At 40.8% G+C, this 22,103-nt stretch overlaps 2 protein-coding genes and 1 non-coding gene across 4 annotated transcripts; 1 reads left to right on the top strand and 2 right to left on the bottom strand.

Annotated features, from left to right (window-relative positions):
* Positions 1-10,120: 10,120 nt before the first annotated feature.
* On the bottom strand, positions 10,121-13,980 carry LOC116196940 (splicing factor U2af small subunit B-like). Of its 2 annotated transcripts, XR_004154933.1 has the most exons (6): positions 13,591-13,980; positions 13,407-13,493; positions 13,243-13,324; positions 12,011-12,128; positions 11,047-11,173; positions 10,121-10,796 (listed from the first exon to the last, which is right to left on the bottom strand). XR_004154933.1 is itself a non-coding variant. In XM_031526902.1 (5 exons), exons 1-5 carry the CDS (start codon positions 13,825-13,827, stop codon positions 10,463-10,465), a joined length of 867 nt encoding a protein of 288 aa, XP_031382762.1. In that variant the 5' UTR covers positions 13,828-13,978; the 3' UTR covers positions 10,121-10,462. The 2 variants fall into 2 exon arrangements, 1 of the variants encoding a protein (XP_031382762.1); XM_031526902.1 differs by lacking the exon at positions 12,011-12,128 and having other exon boundaries at positions 13,591-13,978.
* A 106-nt stretch (positions 13,981-14,086) lies between these two features.
* TRNAL-UAA lies at positions 14,087-14,169 on the top strand. The gene has a single exon. It is a non-coding gene; the product is annotated as a tRNA-Leu (tRNA).
* An 877-nt stretch (positions 14,170-15,046) lies between these two features.
* On the bottom strand, positions 15,047-21,987 carry LOC116196549 (enolase-like). The gene is given in 18 exon segments (XM_031526327.1): positions 15,047-15,332; positions 18,513-18,569; positions 18,674-18,747; positions 18,750-18,815; positions 18,818-18,863; positions 18,968-19,162; positions 19,310-19,335; positions 19,338-19,383; positions 19,496-19,558; positions 19,670-19,744; positions 20,212-20,292; positions 20,379-20,480; positions 20,688-20,768; positions 20,855-20,941; positions 21,063-21,110; positions 21,232-21,296; positions 21,441-21,504; positions 21,753-21,987. Coding segments are annotated over 18 exon segments (1,323 nt in total). The 5' UTR covers positions 21,819-21,987; the 3' UTR covers positions 15,047-15,251.
* Between the last annotated feature and the right edge of the window lie 116 nt (positions 21,988-22,103).

Raw genomic sequence — 22,103 nt, 5'->3', positions numbered from 1 at the left:
GTGATCTCTCTCGGCCCTGAGGTTAGCAAGCTCTGCTTGAATGGCCACGTTCAGGGTGAAAGACGCTCCCGTTGGTCCGTTATCTTCAGCTCGTGGAGAGTCGGCGAGATCCTCGTGTGCTGTAGGACCCCACCGATAGAAACGGAGGACATATTCCTCGGTAGCCTGGAAATCCTATTCTCCAAGGGTTGGATGCTCGGGGAAATATGGACGCTCGATGACCACGGTTCGCCACGCGTCCAAAACCCGTTCGATGTCTCTTTGGCGATCCACGGATGTCTGATCCTCCCGCCAAGTGTGTTCGAATTTAGCCCGTGCCGTGTCCTCGGGGACTGTCTGCAGGCTGCCAAACTGCCTCATCACTCGTGCCGGAAAATATGTGGTGGACCCCGCATGACTCACGAGTGGCACTCCGTTAAAATCAGGGCACCTAAGGGCTGCGGGTCCGGGTGGCATCCACGCGGCTCGCCACTTAAAGCCCCTAGGTGGTATTTCGCGAAAAATCTTGATCCACTCGGAAACCTTGCGTTTCTCCACACGTATCAGAGATAATAACTGCGAAATGATCGACCCCGAGCGACTGAAAAACAGGACTGGCCTCACGAGACCGAAGGGGTTTGCATGACTTTGAAGCCACATTTGTAAGAGGATTGGGGACCCTCTCAACCTACGATCAGCTGTTCGTGTGATGCGGTCGAGGGACCGGATAGTCTCGGCCACTAGGCCTACCTCATACTCGCGGCCTCCGACCACTTGGAGGACGACGCTAGCTAAAGTTGCGTCTATACGATCAGCTGCGCGAGGGAATAAAAGAGTCCCAAAAATCAAAAGTAAAACTGCATGACACAAATTCTTTTGGAAAAGATCCCCTCGGACCACGCGTGATTGTGAATCGATAAAACGGAGTAGTTTCGCAGTTATTATCTCTGTACCGCCGGAATATGCGAGTTCGGCCTGCAGCGAAGACCTTTGCACCCCGAGTAGGCGCGAAACTAGAACCGGTCGAGTAGTCTGGAAATTAGGCTCCATAATTCCGTGAGTGACTGTGGTCCGGCCGATGAGGGTCCTATACTCCTCAATAGTAGGCGCGAGCTCGGTGCCCTGGATGTTGAAGACGGCGTGTGCTGGATCCCAAAACGTTACAGCAGCTCCGAGAAAATTCCAGTCTACCCGACGAGCGGACAACAGAGGTACATCTCCGACGAAGGTGGTGATGTAGTCCTGATCAATTCGGCGCAGGCTTATCCATATGCGGTTGATTTCGTCCAGTGGTGGTGTGATCCTGTCGAGGCGCGGAAAGGAGGCCGGGCGCGACATCCCTTACCAAGATGAAAGGAAAATCGACTTAGGACTCATCAATGCGAGTGACACCCTAATTTTGAAAAATATATGATGTATGCATGCGGAAATGTAAATGCCCACGGCTTAATTGAATTACAAGGTGTATGTACATGTCTCTCGAAATTGGAAAAGACTCAAATGGCGCGCAGGCCGACTCAATGGACTGTCGTTGAAGCCGAGTTGGAGGATGGCATGAAGCTCTTGCAGAATGCATGGTTTTAGTGCTACAGGGACCGTGCTACGTAAGGATGGGGGCTCTCGACTCAAGGGTGTTAATTCCTTGAAACCGAGCGGGATTCTTTTCAAGGCCTAAACGGCAGTCGAACTGCGCGCCGTACCCCTACTTCAAACCCCTATCTAACCTATGCTCCTATTACCGGTCGTGGGACGCGACCCATAGGTACCTAGAAGCTAGTATGATATGCAATGCATGTGCGGGAAATAAAAGTGCGTCAAGTAGATAAGCGAGAAATGCGGAAAGCGGTAAATAAACAAGCAAACAAAGTAAGCGGGAACGAGCCCGAACCCTCTAAGTGTCTCCAGTGGAGTCGCCAAGCTGTGCGCACCCGAATTTCATCTCGTCGGGGCACGCGTGCGCGCGCCTATGCAACGCGGCTTGGGAGTGTCCACCTTCCTGGGGATGCACGACGGACGCACGTGAGAAGGAGTCGCCACTTGCCATTTTACGACCCGAAAGGTCGAGGGCCGGCAAGTTACCCGGGTCTAGGGGTACGGGGTACACCTAATTGCTAAGGCATATGGTCTGCGAAACTCGAGGTTCCGAATTCGGGGGTTCTGTTACATGCGAGCCTATATCTCGCATGCCCTATCGGTACTCTAGCTTGTCTAAGCTTGCCATTTTCCGACCGGGATTCTTACATGAATAAATGTACAACATAAATCCTTACATTGTCCTCTCAAATAAATAAAATACAAATTACAACAACTGAATCCCGGTCGAATCGCGTTCGGTTATTATTCCACTTGTGCTCACCGTGTGGTTTGAAAGACTGGAATTGAAATTAAGATGCGCGCTCAGTGTTAGGGGGTTAGACCCCGTGATCTACGGTTGGGGCGTTGGACCCCCTATGGATCGTATCCTAAGGGATCAGGTTCGATCCGCATAACAAAACAAGTGCAATAATGTAACAAAACGGGCCTAAATAAACAAACAATTGGGTTTTATTATTGCCGAATTTACGTGAATTAACCAATTATTAACCGGGTATCTTGGCAGGCAAATCCTACCCTAAACAGACAAAGTGGGTGCAAGGTGTGAAATCGATCAAGGATCGCCTCGGGAAGGTATTTCGCACTTGGCATTATTTTCGAGGACTTGACGTACGTGACGTCTGTTGTCAAATCTTATGTTTGTGGATTGCTTTTAGAATTGTTCTATGTTGTGACACTATGGTTGTTACAAGTTATTACCGAATATGGATTCCGCTCGTAAGTCCTAGAACCTAACGCTTATCCCGCTATTGCCCGTTTTTGTCTTAACCAGGTATATAATTAGTCCGGTGTTTGTATTTTGAGCCAATCCACCCGAACTAACTACCCGAGACTATGCTAGAGTAATAAAAAAACTCATCGGTCGGATAGAGCGGGCTGTGCAGATGAAGCTGCGCCTAGACAGGTAGCCCATCCCTACCCTAATACCGTAGTGTTTCTATTATTCTAACCCTAGGGGTGTCGCTAAGTTGCAAATAGACGATTTTGCCCTTGAGGTGAAAATATTTTCAGAAAAGAGAGATCATGCGGCGCGGGCCGCCTCGGCCTGTGACCGGCGCTAACCGATCCCCTGGACCCTCCAAGGTTGTCAAGACCCCCAGAAAACCAAAAGATCGGTTAATCTATCCGGAAGTGATCTAAGAAGAACTTCCACATCCCGACCTGAGTTTCCTAAAATCAGGTGAGGCCTCGAGTCAAGACGCGCAAGTCCTTCCTGGACATCCATGTCACATCGAACTACGTGTCTCGAGTTTTATAAAATTTGCAAGTTTTGAGAAGGGCACCAACGCATGTTTGCAACCTATCGACGCGTGTTACCGGTTTATTACCAATTCGTACAAAATTATTAGGGCCAAGTGAATTAATTAATCGTGTGAACGTTCAATTACCCCGTTAGTGGAATTATTGATTAAATTAATTAATGTTTTGCCAAATGCTCTAAATATTCGAGTTTCGGACCGTCGAGCCGATCATTGATGGACCGTCCGATGCGAATCCTAATTCCCGATCGCCTTAGGATTTAAAAATTAATTTTAGGTCGAGTTTGCATGATTAACCCAATTCATGTGAGGTTTCGATTTAAACGATAAAGCATTTTAAGCACCGATCAAAAGCATATCACCACATCAAGCACGGCGAACGTACAAATTTACATAACCGGTGCCGCCATGATCATGATAAACACATACAAACATACACGCAAACACGATATCAACGAAATCGATAAAACGACACCGATTCATGGAAAGCGAAAAATCATGCAAAGCACACACGTTGTCATGCCGTATACATATAATTACAAGAATGAAATATTTAAACATGGCACACACGCTGTCGGTCGGTGATCCAAGTAGGAAAGGGCTGGATGTCTTTGGAAAATGTTCAGGACTGATTTGAAAATTCCGAAAAGTTAAAGGACTGGTCTGCAAATTCCGAAAAGCTCAGGGACTGATGTGAAAATTCGAAAAGTTCAGGGACTAATGTGAAAATTCCGAAAAATTCAGGGACTGATTTGAAAATTGCAAAAAGTTAGGGACTGATTTAAAAATTCCGAAAAGGTTCAGGACTGATCTGGAGATTCCGAAAAGTTCAGGGACTGATTTAAAATTTTCGAAAAGTTCAGGGACTGATTTGAAGATATTAAAATGACCGGGACTTGACTGGAAACCATTTAAAATTCAGGGCAGATCTGAAAAAAATAAAATACGTCCTCTGGACTGAAATGAGACAAAATGGAAAGTTCGTAAAACCGAGTTCGGGACAAATCCGATCACCCACACGACCCAATAACACTCATTCCACATCATATTCATCCAAGCAAACATAAAAATTCAAAAATAGAGCCCTAAACATGCCACTAAGTCGAGGATTTACCTAGTTCGGAAAGTTTGGGGATGATTCTGTAAAAAATAAAAAAAATAACAAAAATAAAAACGCCGGACGAATTGGGCTTCTGGGGGAAACCGGATTGGGCCACTGGACTGTTGGGCCAGACAGGCTACTGCTGGGCCAAACGGGCTGCTGCTGGGCCGAGCTGGGCTGTGATTCGGTGAGGTGGACTGGGCCGAGCCGGGCCGACGGTAGCGGGCAGTTGGACCGGGGCCGAACTGGACTGGGCCACGCTGGATTGGGTCGCGCGGGGCTGCTGCTGGCCACGGGCTGGGCTCCTGGACGTGGACCGACGCGGACTCTGCCCCTGCGACCCGAAAGAAAAATAAAACCGACCCGGTTAAAGTCAAACGGGGAAACCGAGGAGGAGCAAGTGCTGTTCGGGTGTGAGATCGAGCTGCAGGTCTCGAGCGTGAGCTGGGGGGTGGACCGTTGGCGAGCTGAGGTTTGAAAAGGGGAAGCCCCGATTTTTTTCTTTCCGAGGGAGTTCGTGAACTATCGTTTTTTTTTGTAATCGTCCGTGAGCCAAGAGTGTCGGGGATGGGGGAGATGGAAGTTTTCGGCCGTGGGTGAGCTGGACCGTGGCGAGCTGTGGTTTCGGGCGTGAGCTGGGGGTTTTGGAAGTTCGAGCTTCGGGTTTTTTCTTCAAAACCGAGAGAGGCCGAGAGAAAGAGATGGATCAGACGGGAGCTAAGCTGGGGAGAGAATCGGTGAGCTAAGGATTTTTTTGTTTTTGAGTCCCCCCCGAAAAGTTTCGTGAGCTGTCGGTTTTGTTCCGGAATCGAGAGAGAGAGGGAGAGCGAGCGAGAGAAAGAGAGCCGCGGGTTTTCCGAGGAGGGGCCGAGCCGGTTCGATCGTTTCCGTGCGAGCCGAAGTTAGCGTGTGCAGAGGGAGAATGTAGCTGAGAGGGAGGTGACAAGACGCGGGCAGAGGAGCGGCGCCGCAGGGAGCTGCCATTACCGGAAATGAAATGAAGAAGAAAGAAAGAAAGGAAAAAAAGAAAAAAAAAAAAAGAACAAAGTCAGAAGAAGAAAAGAAAAAGGACGAAGCTAGGGGAAAGGGGAGGAAGAAGGGGAAGTCACGGTCAGAAGTCAGCAATCTGACTTCTGACCGGCTTTTTTGATTTTTTTTTTTTTCAAAATCGACGCGCGTACAAATTTAAAATCTCGTCTTCTTGATCGGACGTCGGAAAAATAATTCGAGACCGCCATCACGCTCCGAAAAATTTGATGATCGATATTATGCAATAAAATTATTTTCAGATCTCGAATTTTATCTCGAATTTTTAAAAAATTGACGTCGATGTACGCGAAATTCGAAAACGTCCCAAATAGTATTATTTTGAAAAATCATAAAATTGGTGCTAGATTAGGAAAATGTGCTATCTCCGAAAAGTCGTGAGTACTCGGGTAATTAATCGGAAATACTTCCCTCACGGGTGGCAAAAACGGCGATTCTGCCCCTTTGAAGCCGATGGACCAAAATTGGGTGCTGACACATGTAAAATCCTAATTTCTCGTTTTCTATGTAATGTATTTCCAAATGTAGTGTTTAAATTATGCAATGTTATTGTTAATTATTTGATCATATCCGTAATTAATATCTTTTAATTATTTATATTTTTATTGAAAATTTAAATTGAAGAATAAATAAATATTAAATAATTGCAATTTTTATTAAATCAAAAAATTAAAATGCTAATTTATTAAGTAAATATATTACTAAATTAATAAATATGAAAGTTTATTTTAAAAGAAAAAATCAAGTGGGGATCACACGAATGCCACAAAATGAGACTTGCATTGTAGAGAATGACAATTTGCTGACTTAGCCACATGTGGGGTCCCCAAAAGGGGAATTGGCTCTTGCACCGCGGATGCTTTTAAGAAATTTTATCATATCTATTTATACTTTTACTAAAGCGAAAAAAAATTAGTTTGTCTAACTTTCAATATCCCAGTCCGCCCATTGATAATACACATAGGAAATTAATCTTTACTATTATTCAAGCCAAAATCTAATGTTATAATCACTTATATTTTTTATAGTGTGATCTTCTTGTAAAATTCACCGCTATTTATTCTCTTATTTTTACAACAAAAAAAGAAATAAAATATTAAAAGTTCAGGCACTTTCTTTCCATTAAAATATGTCAATTTTATTTAATTGGTTACAACTACTAAATATCCAGAAAAAGTCATAATTTGCATAAATCTAACAAATTTTCCATAAAATCAAAATCAATATATTGGACAAAAGTACAAAAGCAATTGCACACGCGAGCTAATATCTATTAGATGTCTAAGGGTATATACTGTTTTTTGGTCAACTAAGGACATATTCTTTTAACTTCTTTTTTAACTTTTCTCATTCAGCGGAAAAAAAAAACTCTTAACTTTTCTCATAATTTTCTCTCGTCCTCAGCCCTCGCTCTTTCCTTCTTCTTCTTTTTTTCCAACATTAATCATCTATCAATTGTTTCTCTATCCTTACCTCACCAATTAAAATACAATATTTTTTTCCATAGAACTTCAAAATCTATAGTATAGACAAAGTTGATACATTGCATTATATAAAAAGTAATGCACTTAAAATATAAAAAATTGTACAAAAAATTGTTTGATCCCGCGCATAACGCTGATCACTTTAGTTATGAATAAAGGCAATTGAAAATAGATCTGCATAGTACATCAATTATTTTCAATTGCAGATAAGTGAACCATATCAATGGTGAATGTGTGCCTCATTCCATAATCAAATAATAAAAAGAAAAGGACTAACTTGACTAATCAAAGTATAATTATACCACGTGTCTTAATAGAGAGAGTACAAAGTCTTGTAAAGATAAAAGGAACATAACATTATCTTATTTTGACGTTTCAATCGACGTGTCGTCTTGCCATGTACAATTTTGTTTAAAATCAACTATAGAGTTGAACCATCTCCAATTTCAAAGTTGGAAAAAAAAGTGTATATGTAAATATTCAAAAATAAAAAAATTACCGTCTTATAGATATTTCAATAAAATTTTATAAGAGAAAATATTTACCGATGAAATAAGTTTACAAATATCATAAGTCAATATAAGTAATTTAAAAAAAAAACAGTTAGTCATTTGTGCATCCACAAATACTGCCGCATTCATATAAGAATGAATGAGAAGTTACAAAAAATCTTGAACAATGAAATGAGAATCATTATCATAATTTATAAATATTCAACTCAAAGCTCATGATTAAAAAAAAAAACTTCTAAAAGAATGAAAAGCAAATATTAAGGACAGGTAAAAAAAGAAAAGTATTCAATTAAGAAATCATTATGGAACTGGAGTAAAGATGATCATGTCAATTAGAGCTCATGAAAAAACAAAACTCTTCAGTCACAAAGAATGAGAAAGAAATATCATGAAGGGCATATACAATAAAAATTAACGCTGACATATAGGATGAGTTTCAAACATACAATAATAATAAAAAATCTTTCAACAAAGCAAGTGCAACAAAGAATAAAAGAATTTGGAAGAGGAAATGCATATACTTATGTAAAAAGAACATAACAAATTGGATCAAAAAAGAAAGCAAATAGAAAAATAAAGAACACTCTTCTTCATTATAATAAATACAGTGTTAGATATTGTAATAAGGATAGGACGACATAAAGTATATCTTTATTTATTATAAGCAAGAAAATCATAATTGAGAATATATTCCTATCTTACGCATTAAATGAAACAAAATCATAAATAATCGTATTTATAATCATAACCACGTGTATTTGTTCCCGCTACAATATATACTTACTAGAGATGTGGTGAGTACAGAGAAAGAAGGCGAGAGAGCGCACAGGAGGGTAAGTTAGGGTGAGGATAGGGAGTTCAAAAAGAAATTATATTTGGTCCATTTGGATTCAAAGTGAAATTATATTACTTTAATTTAATTTTACTCACAATAAAATAAAATAATTAATACAAAGTCAAATGGTGAGTCCCATTTATACCACTTTTTTTCAAAATTAAAATCACATAACTCATACAAAGTCAAAAGGTAGGCCCCATACATAACCATTTATACCACTTTTTTTCAAAATTAAAAATTTAATTTTAAAATATTACTTACAAACCAAATATAGCATAACTAATCCTCTAATTTTTCAATGAACATTTTAACAGAATGTTAGATCAACTTTCTTCTCATTTTTATGGTACTATAGATTATGGCATCTTTATTGAAAGAAAATAAAGCTAAAGTTTTTTCTTTGGAAAAATCTTATATATGGGTTTTGAAATATATGGAGTCAAATATACAATTTACATAATTAAACTGATGACACGATTTCATGAGAGAGTATCATGCGTTGTGAGCTGAGGGAATGATGCGTTATAGTTGTGAGGTGACGGCATAAGACGCGTGGAGAAGAGTTTGTTATTAATTATTAGAGTCTATCCTCAAGTACCGCGCACCAACTATAATGGCATTTCCTGACGCAGACATGGATAGATTAATTTGGAAGAGAAAAATAAATTTAAAGGTAAAAATTTAAAAGCTGATATTGGAAATAACATTTTAAAAAATAAAAGTAATTTGATAAAATATGATTGAGAGGTTGATTATGGAGAGACTAAAATAAGAAGATATTGATACGTAGACAGAAAGATGGGAGAAGAGTAATGTTATATGTACAATACCATTCATCTCTTCTCTTTTATTTTAAACTGTATATTATATTTAAAATAAGAATAAAGTATAGCTTGGACTTTTCTGTCATATTCTATACAAATTGTTGTTTCGTTTAAATAAAATTATAAGATATGTATATGAAGTTATCTAAGAATATATATATATATATATATATACACACACATATATATTGAAAAAGACCAAAATAGGCTGATTCCAGTGAAAGAAGAGCAGGTGTTTACCACATTGACCATCCCTTATCTGATAAAGACTATGGATTAGAAAAAGAAATACATTATATGGAATGAAGGAGCTAATGAAAAGAATTCCACAAGTTGAAATTAAAATTCCGCAAGTGGTAATTAAATTAAAATAATTGTTCGTACATGTGGGTTGATAGTTTATAACTAAGGCTAGATTGTGCATCTTCTATATATAATAAAGCAAGTGGAGGCTATTGAATTGAACTAAACTAAAAATAAAATTAGGTACAATCTCGCGAGTTACACTGGTGATTAGAGAATTAATGAAGTATAATTATTTGATATATTAAATTATTTAATTTCTCTAGACCAAGTTACTTTAAAAAAATTAATATTTATTGAATATTTTCATAGAAAATTTTTAATATAAAATTAATTGTTTTGATTATATTGAAATTGAAATATTCACATTCATGAATATCTTTTCGAATAAATTAATTATCAGAATAATTGAGAAAGCACTTAACTACAAACTGAGGATTAACAGTTGGAGCTCCTACAATTCTCGTTATACTTAACCACAAATTGAGAGTTAATAAATAAAGCTATCACGTCGCGCACTTCATGCACTTCAGCTTTATATATCATAATTATAAATAGATAAATAGATATGATTAGTTAAGGCATATTCGCTGAACCGAAAGCTGTGATGCTAAAAATATCAACCTCAACAGAAACTCGCAAGTGGGTTGAAGCTTTGCCAGGTTGTTCTGATCTGTGTTCCTCGAAACCAAAATCACAAATTCATATAATGTTTGTCTTCAGAAAAAGATGATATTGCAGCACTACAAACCGTTTATATTAAACATGAGCCTCTTGCTCTGAGAAAAACCGACTCGCCTCAGTAATATGAAAACGGACTAAATAAGTCGGCACCAAGACCAATTCCACGAGCTTCATAACATATTTTTATACAACCGCTGTTGCACAACTATGTGAACCATGTGATGAAGACTAAGAAGGCCAAACGAGACGGGCATTTCTCAATTAAGACAACATCCACAAGACATCTGCCCTTGTGGTTTTCCTTTCACTGTCCAAGAGTTAAGGAATTAAATTAAACTACACCTCGTTGGTTCCATTATCACCCTTACCATTTGCTTCTGCTTGTTCCTCCCTTTCCCGGTTCCATTGCTCAATCTTGGCTCTTCGCTCAGCGCTACTTTCCCGAACTGGGCTCCTGTTCCTCCTTCCCCTTGGGCTTGGGCTTCTCCCTCTGCGCCCAGGGCTTTGGCTCCGAGGCTTTCTGCCTCGATCATGATGCCGGCGTTCCCGATCATCTTCCCTTCTGCCTGGACCACGGGAGCTGTATGGTCGGTGATCAGAGTGTCTGTGAGGACTCCGGCTTCGACTCTGTCTGCGCCTACTTTTCCCAAAGAGTTTCCTCCTCAAATCCCTATATTGGCACATGATTTATCAGAGAAATTATTGCACTCTCTCACAGTAATCTTCTTACCTCGTCAAATTTTAAAAAACATACAGGGCATATGGCAACATGTACCCGGATCTAGTCGCCAACAATAAATGACCCATAGTGCCAAGTCATACTCACTCTTAACAGCAACCAACGATTCTCCTACTATCCTATGAAAACCATTAACTAACTTTCCGAAATAAAGCGGTAGAGATTGCACAATGAACATTACCTGCTGATCTTCTTCAGATGCATGAAGTTGCAATAACCTCCGCGGTTGCAAACATTTTCCTCGTATTGTCTGCATGTAGCTTCACGAAAATCCGTGACTGGAGAAAAGTCCACAATGATGGGACGCCCTGATAAACAATATTCACAGGTAAAGAATCAAGAGGCTTGACCATAAAATAGAGGTGACGATCATTACGATGATGGCCCATTAAAAAAAGGGGACGATTAATGACACAAGACAACATTATGATGCAGTATTTGAACCGCATTCCCCTTATATTGTAAAATAAGGCCAGAAGATAGCTAAGCCAGACATCCACAACAGAGAAAATTCTTCCTACCGCACAGAATCCTGTTATCAAATTGGGCCCAGAAATTGAGATTGCTATTGTCCATAATAATAATCTTAGAAACTGTTCATAGAATTTAAGTCTTATCCTTTGGATACCCAAAAACACAAATGGGACACTAGTTCCATGTTTCTACTGCCCCATAGTAATGTAATTTATCCTCCACATTATTATGTTGGCAATTTCATCCTGCAAGACCCTCACAACATCCCAATCAGCTCTCATTTTCAACTAAAGGGCTAGAGTCATCAAGAGAAACCACTAGAACTGGCAAGAAACCAGATCTAGGATCATCGTATTCTTTTTTTCCCTTTTTCCAAATGCATTAAATGCCTAACTTAGGAAAATCCTTATCCAAGGGTTATCTTCCAACAGACACTTAGACATAATAAACCAGACAAACGATTTGCAAAGAGGCATTTGGTCACAAGTTTAAGCCATCAGACCACAAAAGAAATATTGAAACCAGGCAAACAAGAAAAATAAAGGAATAAATTGGTACCAATAGCAACAGTAAAGGAATTATGCGTCAAAAGAGAAATGCGTAACGAGTAAAACAGATTTAAAGAAATAGGGTGAAAATGAGAAATATTTGCCTAAGGTAAGTAACCTTACCAGAAAGTTGTATGGCAGAGTATTTCCTAAAGCGATGTAATCTAACGTGGAAAACTTAAGGGCCCTCACAACCAACTCGGACTAAAACAGCTCTTGTTTGGATCTCAGATTCCACAACCTGAAACCAAACTATCCAATAAATTAATAGGTCCTCAACATCTTAATCTTAAATGAGTAAAGTTCTATGTCATAATTTACATAGTCAAGCTGACATATTCTACATGAAATTTTTTTGCTGCTATGAACTCTACCTACATTTCCATTCCATGGATGTATATTTATCACAAAATGCCTTCGTGAACGACATAGACTCTAAAAGCTTTTGGCTGATCTTACATCCAGTACAAAGGTCTCTATGCATCGCAGAAATTCTTTTCATTTGGACATACTAGTCGAGCTTGAGGAGGCCGTTTCTCTAAGGAAGAGAGTGATAGAAGGACCAATAAGGAGAAAGAAAGAGAATTGAGATATTTCTTTCCTCTTTTCCTGCTTTTGATGAAAGAGCAACATATTAACTTAAACTTCTTACATTAAAACCTGAGCTGTGGCCCAAGGTTATCCAAAAAAGAGTGTCACATAGTAAAAACATTCATGGTACGGTCTTGGTAGGTAGTGAATTGGTTCTAGTCACCCAGTGCTTGGATATGGTCTAAATTGCTAAACGCTTAAAGCTCCATGTGACTGGACTTCAACATGAAATGGTCCATGCAAAGCTCGGGGATCCAAACTCCCCTTTATCTCAAAGTGCGGAAACTAAATCCCGACATGATCCTGTTTAATCTCCAAATCCTCAAGTGAAGATGCAATTCTTGGATCAAATTGAGCTCCATGACTTTAAGAGCCTGCTCAAATAATCCAATGGTCTTAGGAATCAAGGCACCATTTCCTCGACTCTTCCATTCATTCCACTTCACTGAGATAATTCGATGCTACTCACAGGGTTGAAAGCCTTATTATCTCACTTCACTGAGATAATTAGACCCTCACGCACAATGTTTGTTGCTTCCCAACTCTGCAGGGGCAGTGTTTAGAGCAACCATAATCGACTCAAACTCAAAACTACCATTCTTCTAAGAAAATTGCAGGCAGAACCAAATCAAATGTATAAACATCTGCAGATCACTGTCTAGCCGCAAAATTACCAAATCCAACAAAACCGATTCATGACAAGCATAAACAGAGGCTGAATTCGAACAACAAAAAGATAAAAGAAAATCTATGATGAGAATAACCTGCATAAAACCTCCCGGTAAGGTTCTGAAGCGCATTAGCAGCATGCTCTTCCTCTCTAAACTGCACGTAGACATTGCCGACCTGCTCGCGGAGTTCAAGCACCGATAAGACTCAAATGAATTAAAATGGGGAGCGAGCGAGAGAAGAGCTGCAGTTACTGTACCATGTGATCAGCGATGTTGTCGCAGATGTTCAGGTTCTCTATGTCGCCATACTTGCTGAGCTCCTCGAAGAGATCCTCGTAGAAATCCTGCACACAGCTCAAGCGTTAGTACCTATCAATACAATGCGGGGAGGATGAGGCTGAAGGTTTGGAGATGAGAGGGGGATCGGGATCGGGATCGCACCTCGAAGTGGTCCTGGACCTTGCGGGGGTCGAGGTTCTGAGCTTGGGGGTCGACGCCGGGGGTGAGCATGTCGGGGCGCTGGTACATGTTGGAGAGGAGGAGAGTGGGGCTGATGGTGGGCTTAGTGTGGAGGCGGGAGCAGCGGTCGCCGTGCCGGCAAGCGCCGATCTTGAAGTAGAAAGGGCAGTTCACTCTGTCCTTCTCTGTGCCGAATATGGACGCCAAATGCTCCGCCATCTTCGACGGTCGGTCACCGAACGGTGGCTACCACGGCCGACGGGGGACGAGCTTTGGGCTATGGCTCCTCTCTCTCTCTCTCTCTCTCTCTCTCTCTCTCTCTCTCCCCCCTTCACTCGGTCTAGTCAGGTCGGACTCTTGTTCTGTGATCTAGGGTTTTGCTTGGCCCATAGATAATTGGAACATCAACTACGAATGAAACTGTGAAAGACAAGATTATATATATGTAAAAATATTTCTCAAAATTTAACCGCTGAAGGCAGGTTTGCCCGAGAGGTTAAGGGGGAAGACTTAAGATCTTCTGCACATAAGTGCGCGTGGGTTCGAACCCCACAGCCTGCATCTTTCATCACCGTTTAATTTTTTTAGTTTTATTTATTTCAGTTATTACGTTTGACTGTATGTTATTTTTCTATTTTCTTTGCAGAGTAAATGTAATTGTGTTCACTCTATCTTCAATCTATCTTCTTAAAAAATACTCTACCTTTAATTTCAAGACAACTTTTCAAAAGTTACACTTTATTTTCGATGAGATAACAGTGCCTCGCCAGTGTATTTGGTTAAAACATTAACTTGTCATTAATACAACAATACAATTTCGCAACTATGTCACATTGAGTAATTCTCAAGTAGCATTCCCAAATGTTGTGTTTAAAGGACATCCGGCTTACTCAATTAAATCACATCACCCAGACGAGCAGCTTGTGAACGGCCTATCTTCTTCTAAATGTTCTTTCTTTGCCAGATCCTCTTCATTTAATCACACATTGCCTCATGTTCTCTCTCCATCCATATTACGAAACAAGACTCAAAGAAGACGCACGATCCAAAGAAGAATTGTTCTTCGTTGATCCTTTTGATCCTTCTCGTGAAGAAGGTAATGTGCGTGATACGTATGCCGCATGACACTATATCACACCACATATTATAAATTTTATTTTTATCAACAATAATTTATTTTTATAATATTTTTAATAAACAATGGACATCGGCAAACAGTTATTGACTTGTTACATTTGCCATGTGATATAACATTAGACTTCAAAAGACTTTCTCCTTCTCTTCTTGTGATAGAGAATAATTTCATTTTGATGGACATTTGATAGTGAATAATTTCATCTACCAGAAGAACATTTCGCGCAGCACACAACAGTGCTGTTTAGAGAAGAGTAGGTCGTTCTGTTACCAACCCATCTCGGGGGAGAAAAAACCCGAACAATAGGTAATAAACAGACCTCCAAAATCGGGTCTCAGTTGCCCAACCGAGGCTCTCTGCTTCAAAATTATTCAACGCAGGAAAATCCACAAGTCACGACATCACGTACAAAAGGTTTTCACCTACTATGACTCAAAACTGCCAGCAAAGTTAAAAACTTGAGCCGCGTAAAAGCAAACACTCGTTCACTCAAATATAATTTCGCTTTTTAGTAGGGCTCGACTGGCACGCGGAAGTCTGCTCCAGCATAAACAGCTTCTGCGCCAAGCTCCTCCTCGATTCTCAAAAGCTGATCATGGATAAAGAAAAGAACGATTAGGGAAGAATGGTATGGAAAAAGATCTAAAATTTCTTTAAGTTGGTCGAGCTTATCAACCTGGTTGTATTTTGCCAGACGCTCCGATCTGCAAGGAGCTCCAGTCTTGATCTGACCCTGAATTAATCCAACAGACGCAGTATTAGAATCGGCTTCTAGGAAAATTGGTCAATGGCGAAAACAGGTTTCCAAATATCAGTTCAGACATGCTAATATACTTACAGTGGCCAAACCCACAGAGAGATCAGCAATGAAGGTATCCTCTGTTTCTCCACTGCGGTGGCTGGCCATCACGCCCCACCCAGCACGCTTGGACATCCTCACAGCCTCAATACTCTCGGTGACAGACCCGATTTGATTGACCTTAAGAAGAAGGGCATTGCAAGTTTTCTCTCGAATTGCCTTCTCGACCCTCTGCACACAAGAAAAGCTTTCATAAGTGATAGGCAGAGAGAGATACTGCAACTGATAGAGATAGTGAGACAGTATGTTAGGGAGATAAAGATGAATGGTCTGACCTTGGGGTTGGTGACCAAAAGATCATCTCCCACGATCTGAACCTTCTCACCAATTTCACAGGTCAGCTTAGAGTAATGCTCCCAGTCATCTTGGTCAAATGGATCTTCGATCGACACGATGGGATACTCTGTCACAAACGACTTGTAGAGATCCTTGAGAGCTTCGCCAGAAATCTTCTGTGAACCATCATTTTTCTGTACAAACAAAAGAGACAATCACAGGATGAACTACATTGCAGGACACTAATTTAATATATGTGTGCTCAAACTCAAAGCAGCCTGTAGGCCAAACCTCGAGAAAATGCATTTGAAGGAGTACAGGAGGCATCAATATAAGCTCACCTCTTCCTTGAAGTTCAAATCATAGGTTTTATCAGCATAGAACTCTGAAGCAGCAACATCCATTCCAATGACAACCTAAGCAGAGAAAGAAACCATCAGTTCTTCTGGACTGCATGGTCAGACCTCTTGGATATATTAAGCATATGTGGTACTATCATGGAGTTTAGGAGTGGTGAAGGCTTACTTTGCCAGTGTAACCAGCCTTTGCAATTGCTGTTTTGAGCAACTCCAGACCTTCCTTGTTCTCCTGAAGTCAACAGAAATGAGCAATGGTTAAGCCACCAATGTTGCAAGCACCATATGACTAGAACAAGGTAACTAATTTAGATGTGGGGCATTTCACAGAATGGAGATTGACCTGAATATTAGGAGCAAAACCACCTTCATCACCAACATTGGTGGCATCCTGACCGTACTTCTTCTTGATAACAGCCTGAAAGAGAGAAATGGCAAACAGTGTTAACTCTAATATCAGAACTAGTCACATTCAACAGCAATTTGCAATAGAAACAACACCAAGACTTTGCTACCATTATCCTGAGCAACTAAATGGATAGTTTTAACAATATGAGCGGGACTGGGACATTTTATTGAACTTCTAGGTGTAAAGGACTCCTGCAAAATAATCTTGCCACTGCAGACATGGCAATAGTCAATTACAAGATTTAAACCATTATTATTCTTCATTCTACCAATCATGAAACCTGAGTTAAACGGTGGCGCATACTATTTGATTTGAAGCAATTCATTGATGGACTCTGTCAAACAGTTTACAGATAACGTATTGAATTCTCCATTGACAAACAAACACTAATAGAGAAAACCAACAGAATCAGATTGACAGGAAACTAGAACCAGATTAACCAAAACATGCTGGAAAGATAAGAGGGTGCCACGCACCTTCAAATGGTGATACACTTCAACACCCATCTTCATGGCCTCCCTGAAAGAGGAAGCTCCCACAGGAAGGATCATGAACTCCTGTAAAAGCGGTGGGCCAATCAGACTTAAAATGAATGACCACAAACAAGTAAGCAGAAAATAAGTCAATAAAGTCAAAATATACCTGCATGGCAAGTTTGTTTCCTGCATGCGACCCACCGTTGATGACATTGAAAGCAGGAACAGGCAACACCAATTTCTTGTTACCAGCTAGATTGGCAATGTGCTGCATGAAAGGAAATTGATATATCCCTCTTATTAATATCTAAATCAAAAACTAGAGTACTAGCTTACAACAGTCAGGAAATAGTATGCTATGATGCACCAGTTCACATCGGCAGATCAGCCCCATGTAGACAGAATCAATCAATACCTCAACATCTAAAAGATAACATAAACCGGTGGCACTACTCCTCAGACAACTGAAACATACCTTGTAGAGGGGAATCTTGTTGACAGCAGCCCCAGCTTTGCAGACAGCAAGAGATACTGCAAGGATGGCATTGGCTCCAAGCTGAACAGACACAAAACAGTTCACATATTTAAGAATCTTGGAAATGAATATTGAACTTGAAGCAAACCAAACAAGAGATGAACTACCTTTTGTTTGCACCAACCCCACTCGTTTACAGTTCCATCGAGTTTTTGAACCATGAAGTTATCGATAGCGGTCTGGTCAGTTGGGTCCTGGAAGAGCAATCACAAACAAAAAATTGCAGCTCAGAGACGAACCCAAGACATTCCATGAGCTATGAACAAATATAATTGAGACCGAAAGTGTAGGTGTAAAGAGATGTCGCCTTACCTTCCAACCAATGTAATGTCGTGTTACATGCCGCATGCCAAACAACAATAAATTTTATATAACAATAATATTAAATATAATAAACAAACACGGCTAAAGTTATTGACTTGAAACACCCTTGCCAGATATAACATTAATTCAAGCCTTTCTCCTTCTCTTTTGTATAAAATAATGATTTGTCTTGTCTTAATATTTCTCCAGAAACACGCGAAGCACACAACAGTGCTGCTTAGAGAGAGTAGCCATCTTACCGGGGAGCACCACTAGGAATGCAGCTCAAAAGGTCTCGTCAAGGGTCTCAGCTCAAAAACGCAACGCTAATCCACAAGTCAGACATCGAAAAAGGACACAACAAAGCCAAAAGCTATTCGCTAAAACAAATACGGCAAATAATCTCCGTCACCGAAGTCTGCTCCAGCATAAACAGCTTCTGCGCCAAGCTCCTCCTCGATTCTCAAAAGCTGATCATGGATAAAGAAGAACGATTAGGGAAGAATGGTATGGAAAAAGATCTAAAATTTCTTTAAGTTGGTCGAGCTTATCAACCTGGTTGTATTTTGCCAGACGCTCCGATCTGCAAGGAGCTCCAGTCTTGATCTGACCCTGAATTAATCCAACAGACGCAGTATTAGAATCGGCTTCTAGGAAAATGGTCAATGGCGAAAACAGGTTTCCAAATATCAGTTCAGACATGCTAATATACTTACAGTGGCCAAACCCACAGAGAGATCAGCAATGAAGGTATCCTCTGTTTCTCCACTGCGGTGGCTGGCCATCACGCCCACCCAGCACGCTTGGACATCCTCACAGCCTCAATACTCTCGGTGACAGACCCGATTTGATTGACCTAAGAAGAAGGGCATTGCAAGTTTTCTCTCGAATTGCCTTCTCGACCCTCTGCACACAAGAAAAGCTTTCATAAGTGATAGGCAGAGAGAGATACTGCAACTGATAGAGATAGTGAGACAGTATGTTAGGGAGATAAAGATGAATGGTCTGACCTTGGGGTTGGTGACCAAAAGATCATCTCCCACGATCTGAACCTTCTCACCAATTTCACAGGTCAGCTTAGAGTAATGCTCCCAGTCATCTTGGTCAAATGGATCTTCGATCGACACGATGGGATACTCTGTCACAAACGACTTGTAGAGATCCTTGAGAGCTTCGCCAGAAATCTTCTGTGAACCATCATTTTTCTGTACAAACAAAAGAGACAATCACAGGATGAACTACATTGCAGGACACTAATTTAATATATGTGTGCTCAAACTCAAAGCAGCCTGTAGGCCAAACCTCGAGAAAATGCATTTGAAGGAGTACAGGAGGCATCAATATAAGCTCACCTCTTCCTTGAAGTTCAAATCATAGGTTTATCAGCATAGAACTCTGAAGCAGCAACATCCATTCCAATGACAACCTAAGCAGAGAAAGAAACCATCAGTTCTTCTGGACTGCATGGTCAGACCTCTTGGATATATTAAGCATATGTGGTACTATCATGGAGTTTAGGAGTGGTGAAGGCTACTTACTTTGCCAGTGTAACCAGCCTTTGCAATTGCTGTTTTGAGCAACTCCAGACCTTCCTTGTTCTCCTGAAGTCAACAGAAATGAGCAATGGTTAAGCCACCAATGTTGCAAGCACCATATGACTAGAACAAGGTAACTAATTTAGATGTGGGGCATTTCACAGAATGGAGATTGACCTGAATATTAGGAGCAAAACCACCTTCATCACCAACATTGGTGGCATCCTGACCGTACTTCTTCTTGATAACAGCCTGAAAGAGAGAAATGGCAAACAGTGTTAACTCTAATATCAGAACTAGTCACATTCAACAGCAATTTGCAATAGAAACAACACCAAGACTTTGCTACCATTATCCTGAGCAACTAAATGGATAGTTTTAACAATATGAGCGGGACTGGGACATTTTATTGAACTTCTAGGTGTAAAGGACTCCTGCAAAATAATCTTGCCACTGCAGACATGGCAATAGTCAATTACAAGATTTAAACCATTATTATTCTTCATTCTACCAATCATGAAACCTGAGTTAAACGGTGGCGCATACTATTTGATTTGAAGCAATTCATTGATGGACTCTGTCAAACAGTTTACAGATAACGTATTGAATTCTCCATTGACAAACAAACACTAATAGAGAAAACCAACAGAATCAGATTGACAGGAAACTAGAACCAGATTAACCAAAACATGCTGGAAAGATAAGAGGGTGCCACGCACCTTCAAATGGTGATACACTTCAACACCCATCTTCATGGCCTCCCTGAAAGAGGAAGCTCCCACAGGAAGGATCATGAACTCCTGTAAAAAGCGGTGGGCCAATCAGACTTAAAATGAATGACCACAAACAAGTAAGCAGAAAATAAGTCAATAAAGTCAAAATATACCTGCATGGCAAGTTTGTTTCCTGCATGCGACCCACCGTTGATGACATTGAAAGCAGGAACAGGCAACACCAATTTCTTGTTACCAGCTAGATTGGCAATGTGCTGCATGAAAGGAAATTGATATATCCCTCTTATTAATATCTAAATCAAAAACTAGAGTACTAGCTTACAACAGTCAGGAAATAGTATGCTATGATGCACCAGTTCACATCGGCAGATCAGCCCCATGTAGACAGAATCAATCAATACCTCAACATCTAAAAGATAACATAAACCGGTGGCACTACTCCTCAGACAACTGAAACATACCTTGTAGAGGGGAATCTTGTTGACAGCAGCCCCAGCTTTGCAGACAGCAAGAGATACTGCAAGGATGGCATTGGCTCCAAGCTGAACAGACACAAAACAGTTCACATATTTAAGAATCTTGGAAATGAATATTGAACTTGAAGCAAACCAAACAAGAGATGAACTACCTTTTGTTTGCACCAACCCCACTCGTTTACAGTTCCATCGAGTTTTTGAACCATGAAGTTATCGATAGCGGTCTGGTCAGTTGGGTCCTGGAAGAGCAATCACAAACAAAAAATTGCAGCTCAGAGACGAACCCAAGACATTCCATGAGCTATGAACAAATATAATTGAGACCGAAAGTGTAGGTGTAAAGAGATGGTCCGCACTTACCATTCCAACCAATGCTGGGCCAATGATCGTGTTAACATTACCAACGGCCTGCATGGGCCAAACAACAATAAATGCTTGTCAACAATCAGTAACTAAGTAGCATGAGCGATGTCGCAGAAGATCCGGATATCATGAAAGCAAACAACGGAGCTAAAGTATGAAGTCTGACCTTGGAAACACCCTTGCCAAGATAATCAGATCCTCCATCCCTCAATTCAAGGGCCTCATAAATACCTAAACAAACATTCCGAGACGTCATTTTGTTAAAAATATGATTCCCTGTCTTGTCTTAATATGTTCTCCTTATGAAACACAGCTGAATGAACAAACAAGCGACCAGCATGTGCATGCTATCAAAGAGAGAGTAAGCCATCTTACCGGTGGATGCACCACTAGGAACTGCAGCTCTAGCAAAGGTACCATCGTCAAGGGTCACATCAGCCTACGAAAAACGCATACCCGCTAATCAGCAACAGACAGCTCAGAAACATCGGGAAAACAGGACACAACAAAGCCAAAATAGCTATTCGGACTGAGAAACAAATACGGCAGAATCAATCTCCGTCATCCGAAGCTCGACCATCTCTCGAGACGATCAACGTCACGCGGAAACGCTTCTTCGCGCTCCGTGAATCGATCGAGCAGTCAGAATACACCGGAGAGATAAGAGGAGAGGATCGAGCAGCGTACCTCGACGGTGGGGTTGCCACGGCTATCGAAGATCTGCCTGGCCTTGACGCACTTGATCTTTGCCATATCCGAGCACGAGAGATCTGATCTGCACAGAGAGCGAGAGAGCGAGCGAGAGCGAGAGAGGAGGTGTGCGGTAAATTCTAGAGAGGAGAGCGGAGAGTGACGAGAAGCGAGCAAAGAGAGGGAAGTAGGTCTGAGGTTTTTTTATAGAGAAGGAAGGGCAGGTCGACATGAACCGTCGGATGGGGTTTCGGTTTCTTCGATTAGGTGGGAGGAGGAAGGGAGGGAGCAACAAACTATGTGCTCTCATAACTTTTTGTCCTTTTTTATTTTTTAATTTGATCTTTT

The sequence above is a fragment of the Punica granatum genome, chromosome 2, assembly GCF_007655135.1.
Source record: "Punica granatum isolate Tunisia-2019 chromosome 2, ASM765513v2, whole genome shotgun sequence".
NCBI lineage: Eukaryota > Viridiplantae > Streptophyta > Magnoliopsida > Myrtales > Lythraceae > Punica > Punica granatum.
This window is presented reverse-complemented; position numbering and strand designations above follow the sequence as displayed.